Raw genomic sequence first — 17,924 nt, 5'->3', positions numbered from 1 at the left:
GCCGGAGCAGTTAAAAAAAATATCGCTGTCTGGTGGAAAAGCAGAATGACCTGATGCTGATAACGATAACGACGGCAATAACGTGGCTGGCCCTGCAAATAGCTAGCCAACCCGACAACAATAAACCGATACAAGCGGTAGAGAATCGACGTTCGCCGATAATCACCGGTCCAACGTTGTGCGTTAGGTGTCGAGCGCAAAAGCGCGAAACTACGTACGCTACGATCGCTCGTTCGAGATAATCAATGTACAATTTTCGTATCGACAACGTGCTTTCGATAATCACCGCGTTCTGGCTAGCTGGAAGGTAGCTGCGTGTCGTTGGCAGAAATCTCGTCGAATGCACACGTTTCAACCCCCTTCTACCTGCCACCCCTATATTGCTATTCTAGTATCTACTTCCTGTTGATTTTTCTTTTCATTCGTATTTACTTTTTTTTAATATTTCCTAATAAATTTATGTGAAAAATTCTTCTCACCTATTGTTATAACTAATTATAAATATTAAAAATGCTAAAAAGTTTCACACGTAGGTATTATGATGATATTCGATAAAATACAATGTACCTGTCTCGAAGGTACAATAAAGAGAATTCATCGATCGTTTTAGGTAATATATTATTCGCTGAAAAGCTATCTGTCCGCAGGGATTTGCTCGTTTAACAGCATGTTATCGTGCGTTACAAACGAATCTTTGTTCTGGTAATTTCATTTCAACAACGCGGATGATATCGGTTGTTCTATTATTGTAACACGATTATTATAGCGAAACTTGTTTAATATTCATCATCGAATCAGTCAACCGTTATTATAGCGTTTGTGTGCACGCAGTGGATTCGAATCCGGCTGAATTTACACACTGCCTGAACGTTGCTAAACATAGAAATTCGAGTCTTCTTTGTTCCAATTAGAGGATATAATTAATAGCAATTACCACTGGTATTATACCGCCACAGTGAAGATGACGTTAAGTCGATAATACTCTGTTTAAAATAATTTTATATATTATTAAACCAACTAAAGGATGTTTAAAATAAAAATCGTAAAGTGACGATAAAATTAGGATTGCCAAAAAAAGGAAAAAAAAAAACGGCGAGAAGCAAAGTAAACTGGCGAGGTGTGTGAAAGGTTAGAGAAAGGGAAAAAGGTAGATGTGATGAGGGTAGACAGGTTGATATTGCGTGATGGTTGGCTGCGCGTCCAAAAGGACCCCAGGAGAGGGTTAGAGAATCTAAACAGCAATAGTAATTCGTTCATCGACCAAAAGCCTGTTTCGGCAATGCTGAAGTATATTTCACAGTTATTAATTATTTGTATCAGTCTTGATCGTGCCACAAATCGATACAATAACTCTCAATCATTACAAAACCCTGGGAGGCTGAGTAATTGAAAATTTAGGAAGAGATTGGTTCCGTTTCGCTTAAGGTAGATCGATTCAAAATGAATCTACGGGAGAGATCAGTGCATTCAGTTTATTGATTTCTTAATCTCGTGTTTTTAACTCTTTCTCTAAGATAGATCGCAGCCGAGAAGTTTCCATAGATGTCCATACACTATCGACAATATAGGACAGCAAGATGTTCTAATCTCATAATATTCGATTCACTGAATAGACGTGAGTAATATCATTTTATTTATACAATTCTATTTGCGATAGATACAATATTATAATAGTAGCCATTTTTCGTAGTCGCTTTTAGTAATTAAAAAAAGAAAATCACTATTTATTATGAATTGTCCTATAGATAGAGATAGATATACATAGAACGTCTATAATGACCATTTTTTATTAAAATTAATTGAAGCGAAAATCTAAAGCATCGTATAAAAAAATGATATATCGAAGCTCTCTGCCGACAGAACGCGAAAGTAACGAATGTTTCTAGCGAAGATTAATGTTTTCCATTATCCATCAAACACGCCAGGGCAACAACCAACTTCCTTGCCCAAGACTATGTTGTGATTTACAGGACGGTTCACAGTACATTGCTTCCCGGGGACGATTCAGCATTTCCACATTGCAATTCGAACCATTCAACGCCCAACGTTGTGCATTCGTTGCAGTATCGGAAAAGTGATATATGCTGCTCATTAGCAAGTTATCGCCTAGTTTCCTGTCGCTATTCATTGCTAGTTGTTTCAAATATCGAACGATCTTCCGATCATTTCGTTACCACCACGTCGTTTATTCTACGTCAGGCTTGTATTTAGTACTTCCAGTGCAAAGTTAACAAATTGTTAATAACACGAACTATCAGCAGAATTGTCGGTGGTTGTTGGTGGGAAAGTTCTTCTCTTTCTATACGTGGTAAATATCGAGTAATGACTCGAGCCGCTGTTATTAACACTTTGAAAATTTCTCGATATATATGTGGAAAAGGCATCGAAAGGATGCGGGGAAATAAAGATGAAAGCTTTCTGCGAAATTACATATTTTTCCTGTGATTCGATGCACACGAGAAACCTGTATTTTCCCCGTATATCAAATATTCCCGAAGGCGGCTCTTTTGTGCGTGCATTTTCCTCCCTTGTCAAAATAGGGGTTCTATAAATCGTGTACCGCTCGGCGAAAAGGATTCAAGTGCGGCGACCCATTTTATATTCCGCGTCATACGGCTCGCATTATTCGAACGTCAGCGAAACTCTTCGCGTTTTTCACGCATTTCCCCGGCTGTCGCCGACTCGACGTCCGACCCTCCCCTAACGGCCGCGTTTTCCAGCCGGTGGAAACGTAGCGAAATTTCGAATAATCGAATTTAAGCGTTTAACGAAATTTCGTTCGCTTTGTAAACGGCGCGTGACGCGATCAAATGAACGGTAAATATCGACGCAATGGTAATGGTCGCTGAAATGGGTCAGCGTCGTTATCGAGTATAGTCTGTAATTACAAAATCCAACGAACGGTATTTCTCTTTTCTATGCTTTTGTTTTAGAATTTCATTTTCATCATCGACGCGTGAAAAATTTACTCTTTGCGTCATACTTTTTTTCTTTGTAATCGATTATATGTTGAAGAGGATTTTGAACAAAGTATCCATAAGTCAAAACAACGAATCGAATAAATTGCATTAGAATTTTTAATTTTGGAGCTCGCCCGCTTAATTGTTCAAAAACTAAGCCTTAACGAGGATTTTGGTAAAGGAAGAAGTTGTTCACAAACCATCAATGTTTCTTTCCCTATAATCAATGAGTAACGGAGAAAATGGTGTCGCATAGAGTAAGAAATGAAATTTATGAAGAAGCATTTCAATTTATCTTGTCAAACGGTATAACCACATGGACGGTTTGCATTGAATTAAATCGGGGGATTTCGAGTTGAAGCGAGAACAATGGAAATTTATGTTCGTGCACTTCTCAAGACACCCGGACGGATCCCCCCATTGGTCCTGGATCTACGAGACAATCGGTGATTTAAAGAACAAGCTGCGCGTGACGTGTCGCGAACAGAACATTACGAGAAAAAGAAGAAGAGAATAGAAGGGAGTTTCGAGAGAACTTCTGACCTAATCTTGGGATCGTTTACTTCTGCCAAGGAACATTATGCAGATGATCGGGGTGCTCGGTCAAATAAGGGACATCTGCTACCGAGGCTACGTTTGGCACTCGTGCCTCGTCGGCAAGATTAAACCGTGAACCGAATATTTATGATCCTCGGCATATTTATCGTCGACGTAACGCGATTTCACCAGCTAAAGAGCAAGATTACCTGTATAATTCAGGGCTAATTTATTAGACTTTGTCTTATCATATCTTTCAGATGAACAAATAATTTTTGATTCTTTATAACAAATATATTAGGTTATTATATTTTTGAATGGAGTCAGGAATGAATCATAGGTTAATGAATTTTCTACAAAATTTTCATAAATGTAAATCATTTATTATTCAAGTATTCGAGTTAACAATGCTCCAGCTCTTCTAGCAAATCAGATAGGACTCATCCTAAATTCTCTAGCGATCGTAGATGGTCCAGTTTGAGAAGGGAGAATGCATCGGTGTCATAATAAGCCGGTTTAAATCCACGAGCCGGCACTCGGATGCAGAAAACGTTATGCAGATGATCCGAGACGACGTAGAGGCATGTGCCAGGAAGCCACGCCTGGCACTTGTGTGTCCCCCTTGTCTTCCGGGTGAGATTGAACCGTGAGCCGAATGTTTATGGGTCTGGCGTAATTACCGACTAGGAGAGGTCGGCTAACGTGCCTCTGGCATCAACGTCGACAGTCATGGGAGGTGGAGAAGCCAGCCAGCCCAGCCAACCCGTGGTTATTGTTCATAAGCTCAGGCGCCATGTGTTCGAGGAATTTATGTGCTGGCTGAACTACAGGAATACCGTCGCGTCTCGAGCATTGCGCCACGGGAAAAGCAGAGAGTGCCGTGTGTCTGCCGGTGGATTTGTCACCGTGGACCGATAATGTTCGCCGAGGTCGTGTTTACTTCTCCGAGTTAGCACCCGAGCCCTTCTTGACCCCCGCGATGAATCATCGTGTCGGACTGGATCAAGATATATTCCTGCTCTACCGGTCTGAGTCTGGGCCTCTGGATTCTATCAAATAAATAGGCATTTGCCGAGGGTCTACCAAAAGGGTATATACTGTTCCACTTTATTATTCTAAATGAATAATTAACAGCTCGATTTAGGGTAGTTAAAAAATTTTCTGTTACTATACCATTTTCAAATTCACAAATTGAAAAGCGTGGAAAGTTGTTCATGATTAGAATTCATGTTTGAAGCTCAGCGTATCTACTAAATGTCACTCGTGTGAGATACGAGCCACCGTTTTATGCTCGAAGAGTCGTTAGTTATTCCACCAACGGAAACAACGGGAAGATAATGGTAATTAGCTCGACGCGATGCTTGTTCCACTTTTCAATGCTTCACTTTTCCTTTCATTCCTTTCTCTCCTCCCACGAGTTACATCAACACGGGCTCAAGCTCCATCAACGTGTCGGCTCTCGTCCTGAAGAGCACTCGTTGCGAAGTCGACGTAAACTACGGAGATAAAGCAACAAAGACACGGGAATGAGCTACGTATCATCAACAATTATTAACGTTTACTTACATGTTTTGTTCTTTGCATATCTGGCAGTGATTAAGTCAATCATAACCGAGACGTACTGCACTTGTATTAATTAGGCATTCTAAAGAATTTCATAAAATTTATTCCCAAAAATGAACCTGCGATTCGCTCTCAAACAACTCGAAAATTCCTCGTGTCCGGTTTACCGAAACAATCCAGAGAGAGTATGTACGTTGTCCAGCGTAGCAATCTCCGTCTGCAAAAATTAATTACACCCGATGAGATCAGATTCAGAAGGCAGCAGACACTCCGTGTCCCCTCGTTCGAACGTAATTCGAAACCGGACCCCGCCGGACAGAAAGAGGCAGAACCGAGGGACGGGATATCCTAATCGGTACGAGAGTTTCCACCGACCGACTCTCAATTCGTAGCGAAGCAATTCAGCGAGGCTCGCGGGTGGAAACGGACTCTGCACGGCGCGGCGAGCAGAGTGAGGGTGGCGGATGAGCAGAGGAGAGGATGGGGCGGAGAAGGAGAGACGAACGACTCGAAGACAATGCAATTATTCGCAATTACCGCGTCCGTCCGCGGTTCGCGGAATTATCCCATTCTGTTTCCATTACTGGCACCGTCGTTCCTCCCTATCCAACCACCCCCTTTTCCTCGTTCCAAATCCCCCCCTTGACTTCGACGCGCACATAAATTCCCGTACACAGGGATGCGCCGATGTAAGGTGGCGTGCCACGTCGAAGGAACGATGAAATTAATGCTGAGGGTCGTTTGCCAGCGAGAGAATGTGGCTATGATTGGACTAGGGGTGCGACGGAGGGTGGAACCGAAATATAGAAGCAGAATTTTTGTTATTCATGACTTCTAATCTGTCCTGTTACAGAAGCAACAAGAATTTGTGAGTTTAATTATTTGCATTGGGTGATTTGAAAAAATTACTGGGTCGATTTTGATGAAATTTTCACTAATTACTCCGTTATACTTTTTAGATGATTGGGTAATTATTACACAGTCTATTTGTCATTACAGTGAAAATTATTTTTACGTTAACATTCTGACTTTGTGAAGAATTTAAATTCGTTATTTGTTAATTATTAATTTTCTTAAAAATAATAATATTTAATTGAACCAGTAATTATCGTTAACACGGTTATTATATGAGATTTAAAAGTGTACATATAAGCACACACGGGTCTAATAGGTTCATTTCAATCGAGGGTAGTTGGCGCGATAAAATTCTTTTCAACCCTTGCTCTATCTTTGAGCACGCATAAACCGAATCACCGCGACCGAAAACGGAGCTGGAAGGATTCGATTACAAAGCCTCTTCTCTTTCGCTCTTCTTTCTTGCTACAGCCTCGGCTCGTTAAAGATTAACGTGCCCTCGGAACCCGGCCGGAGGGGGAGGAGTGGCTAATGTAACAAAGGAAATCCGGGCGACGAGGGACGAAACCTAATTACCCGGCTCTCTGCTCGAACGGACCTTCTCCTACGATTCGGTTTTTCGCGACCACGGAAAATACCGTGTCGCATTTACCGGTAAACGTCGCATTTCCCTGTCTCGGCCTCTGTTACCTACTTTTCAATGGACGATTAAAAAATTGAGTTTCACCAAACGGGACTGGGTGAAGTTTCATGATATCCTTTATACTTTGCTTCTTATTTTAATCTTTTAATGTTTATTAAAAAATTTTACCCCGATTAGGATCATTTTTTACTAACTTTTTAGATAGTAAATTAAATTTTTATGATTAAAATTTCAGTATTTAAATGTAAAGATTTAAAATTATTATTACATTTAGCAACTTCTCTGGTAAGTTTTCCTTAGGAAGGGGTTGGTTTCATGAAAATTTCGTGAAAGCTTGACTCGCTGGAAGTCGGAGTAGGTTTTAAAGTTAGTGTAGCTAAGGAACTGGCCGCGTTGCGGGACTTCGTATTACTTTTTCAATTATATACCTGGCTGTTGGGACAAGCTGGTGGCTGGCACGCGTTAGGGTGTATTAAAAGGGTCATCGCGTCTATGGGGAGTGTGCCAGCCGTTTCGTTGCCCAAGAAAACTGTAGGCTACGATCAAATCCGTGTAGTTCGAGGATGCATAATTTATAGGGCGACTGAAATTTTTATTTATATTTCACTAACGTGATATTTTGAGATTTTAAAAATGTATAAAAATATATTATTGATATACATTTAATTCTAAGTGCAATTGTACCTGTTAGAAAGGAGTAGTTTGAAATTTATCAGTTGTTGAATAATCAGATTAGGAGATTGAGATATTAGATTGTTTAAGAGCGAGGACAGCATGGGAGAAAGAAGAGTAGGGAGAGTACAAGTAGTAGAGAAGGGACGGGAGTTTCTAAACTGCTTGCATCTAGTAAGTGGTAAACTGGCAGGGAGTACTTGGAGGAATAAACGGGTAGTAGAAGTTATGCCAGCATTGTTCTAATTTAATCATACATGCCAGCAACAGCCAAGATAGTGGTTCAATCTCGGAGCAATCCACTATCTCTAACACTGGGATTCTTCTCAGTTCTCCTTCCTTTACAGTTTTAAACCTCTTTAGCTCAACGAATAATCGAAAGAGAAAAGAAGTTTAAAAAAATCTTATTATGAATATCATTAACATTACTTTAATTAATTACTTTAAACTAGCAAGTGAAAAGTTGAAATTTAAAGATTTAAAAAAAGAGCACGTGAATTTTCAAAAAATTCACATCACTAACGTCTGACTATCTGCGTAGCGGTTCTACTTAACGTTTGGCCGGCAGTAGTGCAGTCAATCATAAGTCAGTCAAACCTGCGAAACGTGTACCTCGATGCTGTGATTAAAATTAACCAGATAAATTTATGAATAAAAGACCTTCGTATATTCTAAAAATAATATTTAATACAATAATATAAAATTTCTAAAATAAAAATATAAAGGATTTTAACATTAAATTTAAACTCTCATATATTGAGTAATTTCTTTGGAATTTACTGGTTTTTGTTAATCAGTAGCTCGTATCAATTCTCGGATAAATTAAAAAAAGATACTTGATATAAATTATCGATTAAATTACAGATTTTATTCTCTCACATGACAGACAAACGCGATTCGATTCCACTTCAGAGAACCGAGTCTTTGATATTCGATTTCACAAAATTTGCTTGTTGTTTCTGTCTTTTTGGCAAATAAAATCGATCGCGCATTTCGAAAATTCCCAAATTCAATCCGACGTGACGTGAATTAGCGCGCGCCGGAATTACAGTGAAATTAAATGAAGATTAATTTTCGTTTGAGCGGCTAGCACAGGCTTCTGTCTGATCGGAACCCAATCATAGCGGCTGTTTTATGTTTCTCAGCTGAAAACCCTGTAATTGAAATGTTTCGCTGAATATTCAACCGAAAATGTGTTTGTAAAATAAAACCATAGTTCTGCCTTTTTTTCTTTTCAAATACAAATATCTAAGATTTAATTGATCGTAATGATAATTTAACAAATAAGGGTGCTTAGACCTATTATTTTAAAGATAAGTACATTTTATCTTCGACAAAGCTTGCTTTCAATCCAGAAACTAAATTTCACCCTTTCGTTCAAGCAAGACTTTTATTAATTCAGCACTCCCGAAAAGAATAACAGAACGATGAAAGCATGAATTTCAAGTAGATTATTTTTCATGCTTATTTTGAGTGTTTCTTTTGGACCTTTGCAAGAGATGAAAAACCACGAAACGTTAGAAACGGTATAGGAATCATAAAACATGGTGTATGAAGATTTATGTAAAGAACGCAAGATAAGGGGTCCTGTGACAACAATCGATCGAAGAGACTTCAATTGAATATTGAATTTTATGGTAATGATAACTTCGAAAGCATTTGATTCTTCAAGGTTCCAGGGAAAAGGGTACTCGAATCGTAAGATGTTTCCATTAATTGTCCGGCAGAGGTGTGAAAAGAATACTTCACTCTTCGAGCCTTTGTTAACGGAGGTGTTGCTTTGTATTGTGAATTAAATGTTACTCAGTTTTTAGCATAAACTCCATCTGAAAATATAAATAATTAAACCATAATTCAACTTTTAATTAATTTCTTACCAAGTATTAAATGAAATAACGATCAAAGAATTAGAAAAGTCCACGTTTTTCAGCTATAAAGTTCTAATAAACTTCTTCAACCCTTAATTGCTACAGTGGCGTCCTGAAATAATTATTCGTGAAAATATAAGTAAATGACGAAACTTTTTATTTTTTGTTTCAGCAACAACAGCAACAAGCCCAGCAGCAGGTCCAGCAGCAGCAACAACAACAGCCTCAACAGCAACATCAGCAGCAACAACAACAGGCTAACTCACCAGGAGGTGGAAATGTGGGGAAAAGTAGTCCTTCACCAGGAAATTCGGCCTCCCCTAGCGCTGTAACAGCAGCAAATAAATCACAGACCGAACCTAAACCGGTCGAGTGCAATTTGTGCCATCGGAAATTCAAAAATATACCAGCTCTCAATGGTCACATGAGATTACATGGCGGTTACTTTAAAAAGGTAAGTTCGATAGAATCTAAAACTTGCATCAATCTCGAATTGACGTTTTATCGTATTCGCTCCTTAATTAAGATTGTGAAAAAAAAATTAATGTGGATAGATTTCGGTCACTTGTCCTAGTTGCTTGTTTATTTCCATCGTGATGCTCGAAAATTATACGTAATCCTGCTTTTGCTTACCTCTCCCACGAAGCAGGCTACAAACCACGAGCAGAATTGAATTTTCGAGAAGAATTTCACAAAGTTTACCAAAGGCTACGTCGACGAGCGAGGTTTAGACACATTACCATATGAATTCGCAATCGTAGAATCCTCGCGAGGGCCGCTTCCGGTGTAATCAGTCGGTGATTTCGTGAAAATCTCGTTGGTGAAAATGTAATCAACCGACGATTTCGTGGAAATCGGGTTTCATGAGAGGATAATTTAGACTCGAGTTTTTCAACACTTTCTTGCTGATTTTATTTGATGCAATGAACTCGATACGTTTTAGGGTCGGCTGTTCAAGGATTAAGAGTGAATATTAGCAACAAAAAGTTTTTACTTGTTAGAATGCGTGACTTTTCAAACAAAAGTATCTTAAAAAAATTACTAAAATACAATTACTACCGTAGAAAGTCAATAACAATTTTAAATGACATGGTAATGGTATAATTTGATTTCAATGACAACACATTTACATTAAATCATCGTATACATCAGCTGAATGAAATCACGTTTGCAGTCCGTCGTGTTCGTTTCTCATCTCGTTGCATCTCGACAGGACAATCGTCCTGTCGACGCGAAAAAAAAAAGGGGAAAAGGATAGGCGAAAAGAAATCAGAGATGGAATCTCTGGAAAGGATCAGCTCGACTTCAGCTCACTTCTTTTCTTCGCTTCCGTGAGTGGAAAGTCCGAACAGAGAGACTCTTAATAAGGTCAAGGAAGAGTCTGTCGCAGTCGTCGGAATGGAAAGATCAGCGATTCTCCCATCTTCTTCGTCCAACTTCTCTGAATCAGCTTCCCTTCCTTCTGTCGCCTACGGAACTCTCTTTGCTCGCTGATTAAAAATGTCTTAACGAACGCCAGTGTCGTTTATAGGAAAGTGCTGAAAGAGATTCTCGAGAAAAGTTTCTTCTCTTCAAGCCTGTTCCTCGCGATCTAGATACGGCCGAGATTGAACGAGCGAAGCGAGAACTCATACAGTTCAATATCTTCGATTTTTGAATAATATCTGAGATCTTGTATCCATTGGATAATGGAAAGGGAGTCGAATGAATAAAGATTTCGCTTTAGGTTGAATCTGTTTCACTCGTGATTTAACAACGACGTGATCGAGGATTATTGCTAATTAGGGATGATATTCAAAACCATAGAGATCAGTTTCTGAAATGGGAGGGCACACGTTTGATTTCCAAAATTAACGATCAATTTCACCGATAACAACCGCCAACAAGTTTTCTCGTTTGGCTGGACTCGCGTAGAGAGGGCAGAAGTTAAAAACGAGTCGATCGAGGAATGAGGAAAACGAGGGTGGATGGAAAGGTAAGGCGATGATCGAATCGAAATGAACCCATTAACAAGCTCTCTGCATTCCATCGGATCTGGCTGGCAATTTGTGGCAGAGACGGAAAGATTCGGAGAGCCAGGAACGGGTAGGAGAGGCTCGTGCAAACATTGTCTCGAGCTTTCTCCATTATGTAGATTGAATCTGAACCCGGTTACCGGCTGGGTTTTCAACGTTCCTGCTCCCGTTTCGAGCGGCAGCCGAGTTTTCACCTCGTCTGGACTACGCGCATCCGGTTTCACCGTCCAGCTTCCCGTTCATGCGACTGCGTCCAGATCCATTCATTTTCATCTGTGTACATACATTCATATTCATGGTAGCGGCGGCCTCCTTTATGTCCGCGATTTTGCTGGTTGGAACGTCGCTGCGTTCAGGGACACGCAAATGAACGTTTCATGGTGTTCAAGAGCGAAGGATAAGGTTCGAATATTTTTTAAATGAATTCTGAGTTAAACGTTATGCCATTAGTGCTGTTGAATACTTCGTAAGGTTAATAAAAAGGTTAAGAAGAATTCTTAAGCAAACATTGCAATTTTGTAAAAATGTCTTCTTTATAACAGCGTCCGACCTATACTCAGCTATACTACTGGCAACGGCACAAGTTAGTTTACTGTACAAAGCAATGGTTTTTTTTTTCAAGGATTGTTGAAAAATTTCGGATGGTTTTCCATCGAGGTATAGCCAGATTAACGCGTGTTCCCATAGGTCGAAAATCGAAAGAGACCGAAAGAACACAACTCGGTATTACCTTTTCTTTTCTCGTGAAACCGCCAGATGCGTCTGAATTTTTCGTATGAAAATTGTCGGACGAGAGGAGGTTTCAAGGTTTTGTTAGTTGACGTCACGCGGGGAAAAAGGATTAAAGGATTCGTGGACACTTTCGAGTAATGCAAAACTGTCTGCTCCCAGCGATGGTGAATATTTTTCGCGCGAATCTGTTCGGTGAAAACGTTGCCTTCCCGTGGACCGTTAGGCAATTAAAGGTTAAATCCTCGAACAAACAGAATTCGCTTGATCGCCTTTGAAAGATAAACAGCAGAAAGTTGAACAAAAATGACCCTGGTCTGGTCGCCTACCATTCTATCCCTTTTGTTTCTATTGAATTTCCGTTTTTGTTTCTTTTACTCGCTTCCTTTGAATTCTTTCGCTGATTCGTTGGATAAAAGGTAATGCACTTTTGTTTTTGTTAACGATGAGGTTTCTGGGATATTCGGTGGATATAAAATTAGAGGTAATGGTAATGATTTCTTCGATGTAACTATAAATATTTCTACTAAATATTAAAATTTGTTATAGTGTGTATTCGATATTGATCGGTTCAGTTAAATATTAATTCTATGAAATTTCAAGTACGTTATTTAACCAACGATTATAAAATGATGGTGGTGATGCTATCCTCTAATAAATCATTCGTCATTTAATCAATTACCATAAATGTACAGTGGATAGTACCATTACCACTACTCATTTATGAGTAGTGAATAATCAACCATTCATAATAATTGGTGAAATAACGAATTTGAAATTTCATATAATTAATATTAAAATTTGTTTTTTATCACTCGGCATCCTGTGATAAATTTTTAAAAGAATTTTATAATACTCGTTGTTACAAATCGGAAATTGAAGGGTACGATGGTGATCAGTGATTACCTGAACTACCGTGATCTTCTACCATTGAGGTATCATCAAGATGACGATGGCCAGTTACGTATCGCGTTATGGTGATGTATGTTTCCCTCGAAGGGAACTCGCTTGCGAAAGGGGACGAAGATATATGCACGTCCGACGTGGACGTATGTTAATCACCCTGGCGTCCGAAGGACTGGCACAATTAACCCTTCGTTTCATCGGGACCACTAATCTAGGCTGGTTCGATCGAAGTATCGAGATGCGTTTCCGATTAACGGAGTAGTTCGTAATGGATAGGGTAAACGTTATGGGGATGCAAAACAGTAACGAAAATTTTGAGAATATTGATGCACGACAGGACTTTATTTTCATTTAAACAACTGTTGAAATTTCATACTCCTCTTCATAGCGGTAAATAAATTTGTTGACATTGTCGTGTTTGTTTCAGGACGCTGAGAACAAAAAGAGTGAAAAGAAAGAGGTTGTTGGGCCACCATTACAAACTGCTTCTGTCAGCGTGAGAGCACTCATCGAGGAGAAGATTATACAGAAAAGAACGACTGGTAAGTCAGTAAAATTATTTAGTATCGCTTGAAATCGCCATTCTCTTTAAATTAAAGTAATAAGTTTCATTGAATAATTAAAATACACGTCGTTAGTATTAATAATTTATTATCTGCTTTGTGTTAAATTATAAATTCCATTTGACAACAAATTTAACACTTTTAAATTGACTAAATTCTTTCAATCACTCGTCAACTAATTAAATATCGGCGGTAATTTCGTGCGGTAAAACTTAACAATTTATCAGTAATCAATATATCGACTCCGATTAATAAGTTTCAGTATTTGAAAAATGTCTCGTTTTATTACCTATGTAAACGACAATATTAAGTGTTTATATAAATTTCAAATAGTCAGTTCCTGGTTGAAAATTAAATTATACGAAAAGTTTGATTTTTAAAATATTCTGATAAAAAATATGGATGTGACAGTGAAAATGAGGACAAAGGTAAATAATGAGAGGATCAAAATACATATCTCCTTTTTTCATGATTCATAACCATATCAAATGTTGAATAATGGCATTGATATAACGTTAAATAATGTGGGTATTCGAAGAACTGTAGAATACGAACAGGACTTCAATGATTTATGTACTCTGAAAGGGATCTCGATTCGACTATATCTCACGTGCTCTCTCTCTCTCTCTTCTCCACGAATACATTTTGCGGACTTTAATCGCAAGGAACAGACCGAGTTATATTAGCTGTCGAGTTATATTAACTTTTCCTTAGATATATTCCACGGTTTCATGTGACATCTGGTTCATGAAATCTATCATAAAACTACTATATGACACCCACAAATATTTAAATTCGAAATTATACCTTTCTAAATTTATTGCAACATTTGTTTCCAAATTATTATAAATAAGTAATTCAATTTAAATTCAATTCCGTTTCATTAGAATATCGTATATCCAAAGATCTCTCTATGTTCAACAAGGAATAATCATTTTCACGAAGAAACATTGATCCAATCAGAGAAGAGAAAATTCACGAACGCGATTGCAATGATTCATAGGATTCGCGACGTATCTCAATCCATTCTCTCCCTCCATCCCCTGTTACTCTCTTTTACCCTTCCCGTCTATCTATGCCTCGAAACGTGTACATTTGCCAGAAGCTCGCGTGATATTGCAGCCGAAGCGAAGCGAGGAATCGCGCGCCTCCTCCTCGCTCTATAGACTGCCGAAGAATCGTGATTTACGAAGCGAACAGGCCAGAATATTTCTCGCATTGTCCACGTTCGAGCGATAAATCAAGTCGCGCCGCGATGGCCATGGTGGTGTACGGGGGTGGCGGTACTAGGTGCCGCGCTTTTGTAACAAAGTGCACGTCGTTAGCGATTTATGCGCTATATCGCTGGCAAACGCTGCCAAGAGCAGCGGGAGACGAAACTATACTTCCTTTTCACCATGGGGATTCTTCTCGTAACTATGGCACCTCCCATGTTGAAATTAATCTGGCAGAATTAACGTTCCCCGAATCGATGGTAGCTCCTTCTCTCTCTCGCTTGAGTCGAGATTATTTAACTCTTGCACAAACAAAGTTTAATCCAACATTATAGGGGGTAGTTAATTAGAATTTAGCGTTTTATAGTTTTAATAAGCAGAGATACTTTGTGATTTTATTTATATTTTATTTTACTCAATGGGTTTGGTTAATAATAAATGTTTGGTTTATTGATCTTTCATAACGTACGACAAATGTCTGTGAAATCGATTGTGATTTTAGCATAATATCGACTCGATAATTCTTCGAGGGTAGAAACGACGATTTATATAAAATTTAGCGAGGGTCCTCGTGAAATACGAGCCATTGCTGACGGTGCATAACTCGATGCCGAGTGCATCGGTGCAATTCAAGGAAAGGTACGATAAGATGACGGGGCTGGTTATGGAGGATCGGTAAAATATCGTGGTTATCTGCTGATCGTTGCGAAAGTTTGGCAAACGGATAAAGAATACGTGTCATAAAGAATAATTTAAGGCATCCTTCGAATATATAACGTATACTTTTATTAATAAAACGGGAAATGTTGAATGATAATAGTTTACAAAATACCATTATATGTAATATATTTTCTATACGTCATAAATACATTAACGTTCACAGTATAGATTAAATTAAACCATCGGAATATACTGTCCGATGCAATCGTCTAAATGCAATCAAATATCTTTTTTCTTTTTCTCGAGTTGTGTCTGATTGTATCAAGAATCAGCGGCGGGTAAAAACAACATCCGAGAGAAACTCGCGTTCACTTGGTCGGTGGACAATCTGCTTTACCGCGATCAATGATTGGCAATTTGCAAAAATCCCCGGCGGTTTCGTCCGCGAGGATTTACGTCGTTACGTGACCACACACGAATGCACCGGCATCAAATGGATTTGCGGTCTGCATAAAGTTATGCGCGAAACCGGTGGCTGAAAAATTCAAAAGGGCTTCGCGAATTAACATCGGAATACCGATTTATCGATCGCGCGTTGGTAATCACTTTCTGAAAATCTCTTTAACGAAAGTTAAAATTACGGAAATTGGAAATGTATTTATTTTCACGGAGTTAATTGGGAAATTGAGAAAATAGATTGATGTTTAATTTTTGGTAATTAGCTGTAATTAAGCTACCTATTCAGAAATGAATATTATCTACATATTATATCACATGATTCAACATGAAAAATGGAGTCAGAACTCCATAGAATGAATTGCATTTAAATTGGTACCATTTACACTGATTTCAATTTACCATCTTGAAGCAGCAATAATGGTGCTCAGTTGGTTCGCTCAAAGACAGATATCAATTCCTTTTAGTTGATTTGTTAACGGTGGATTAAACAGTTAAGTAAAAACTCTGAAACGATGCAAAAAGAGGAAAAGTTGAACGTTAAAAGAGGTCAAAACCGGAGCAGATATTCGCGAAATCATCACAGAAAAGTTTCCTCCAACGATGCAGCTGCATACCCTATGGATTCCATTTCCTTTTCGCCCAGCAACCAGGATATGCGCGCATTTATACCTGTCGGATTTCGTTGCCATCGTAAACGATGCCTCGCGCCTCGAAATGTATTTTTCAACGACCCCGCGCACACTGTGTCTTCGTGGATACGTGTTGGGCGTCAATCTTCAGAGCAAACGGAAGAATTTATGGGAAATTCATGAGAAATTTATGTGAATGGCGTGTAATCTAAGGTTGGAAGGATTGTTTAGTGCTAATTTGTTATTCGTGTACGCTACAGATGTTCTATTATCTTTGGATCTTCGTTGTATTATGGTAAATTTGGCTTGAATTTTGCAAGATACGATATCATAAAAGTTCAGGAAAATGATATATGTGTACATATATTACAGCAAATTGATGGTTGAACGATCTTCCCACTTATTATTGTAATATGAGATAATTGATTGCCAATTAAACAGTAGCAGTAATCATTTGTCCAGTTAGGTTTGTTTTGACTATGTATTCTACGTTCTACTGATGACTGTTTCACTTAGAGTTCAGCAATATTAGCTTATCATCCTTTCGTTCGTTATTGTAATTTAGGACAATTGGTTGTCGGTGAAATAGCAACAATAACTATTTACCTAATTGGATTTGGTCTGACTGTACACTGTTATGTTCTACTGATTAATGTCTATCATTTTTATATAGGATAATTGGTTGTAGATCCAACAGCATTAGTAATTATTTACCTAATTGAGTTTGGTCTGACTATATACTAGCATATTCTACTGATAACTATAAATTTCACTTAGAAATGTAATATACCTTCATTTAGATTTAGAACGTTTCAGTTTATTTAAAAAATAATACTATGCGATAATTTAAATCTTTACAATTCCAATTACTTAAACAGAATTTTACAATACTTCTCTGCATCGATTCATTTAAAATCTACAATCGGAAATGTAAAAAGCAGTCAGTATAAAGGAGCAACCGACGTGAATACTATTTTCATAATTCTTTTAAATGTTCCGCCCTTAAGCGTATTACCATTTTTCTCGGTTTTTCGTTTTCAAAACCTAAATAATCAGGAACGTTTCGTCCGTAGCAAAGTTTGCACGTAATAAGAGCGTTTGCTCCATCCAAAGATTATTACGCTTCTGGTTGGTACGTTCGTGAAAGGGCGGATTAAGGAACATACAAACGAACGACGGAAGAAACGCTCGTTAAGAAGATCGCAGACCTCATAATTTATTCCCCATAAACTGGAACGCACCGGGCAAGTACGTTCACTGAACTGGCAATACGATTAATTCATATTAACGTCGTAATATCGACCAATATGTACGACCTAGACGAGCCAGAATGAACGAACCGCTTTGCTCGTCGCTCTTTTCCTCTTGCCCCGTTCGATATTCCTGCTTCTCCCGTTATTTCTCTTCAATTAGTCATGCCGAAAGGGCTCGAGAGGATAAAACGAACGAAATTATCTGCTGTTGATCTCCTTTCAGGCAAACGTTCTACTTCTATCCGTTTTTCAAACAGCAATTTCCTTTTCTCTGATATGTTGATGGATATTAAAATTGATAATCACCTATAAAATATTAATAATATAGCATACCGTACGTGTTTCCTCAAAAAAATAGTATTTGCCATTTATATAAATATTCACTCTTATCATCCACG

At 38.4% G+C, this 17,924-nt stretch overlaps 1 protein-coding gene across 7 annotated transcripts in view; it reads left to right on the top strand.

The window, feature by feature from the left end:
• Positions 1-17,924, top strand: part of LOC117602758 (uncharacterized) — a 252,903-nt gene that overhangs the window by 218,825 nt on the left and 16,154 nt on the right. For all 7 annotated transcript variants that reach the window (XM_034321163.2, XM_034321160.2, XM_034321159.2 and 4 more), the window contains 2 exons: positions 9,271-9,552; positions 13,176-13,290. In XM_034321163.2, coding sequence (XP_034177054.2) covers positions 9,271-9,552; positions 13,176-13,290 — 397 coding nt within the window. The remainder of the gene's footprint in view (positions 1-9,270; positions 9,553-13,175; positions 13,291-17,924) is intronic.

The sequence above is a fragment of the Osmia lignaria genome, chromosome 12 (genome assembly GCF_051020975.1).
Source record: "Osmia lignaria lignaria isolate PbOS001 chromosome 12, iyOsmLign1, whole genome shotgun sequence".
Lineage (NCBI taxonomy): Eukaryota > Metazoa > Arthropoda > Insecta > Hymenoptera > Megachilidae > Osmia > Osmia lignaria.
Note: the sequence above shows the minus strand (reverse complement) of the source record. Positions and strands in the feature narration are given on the sequence as shown.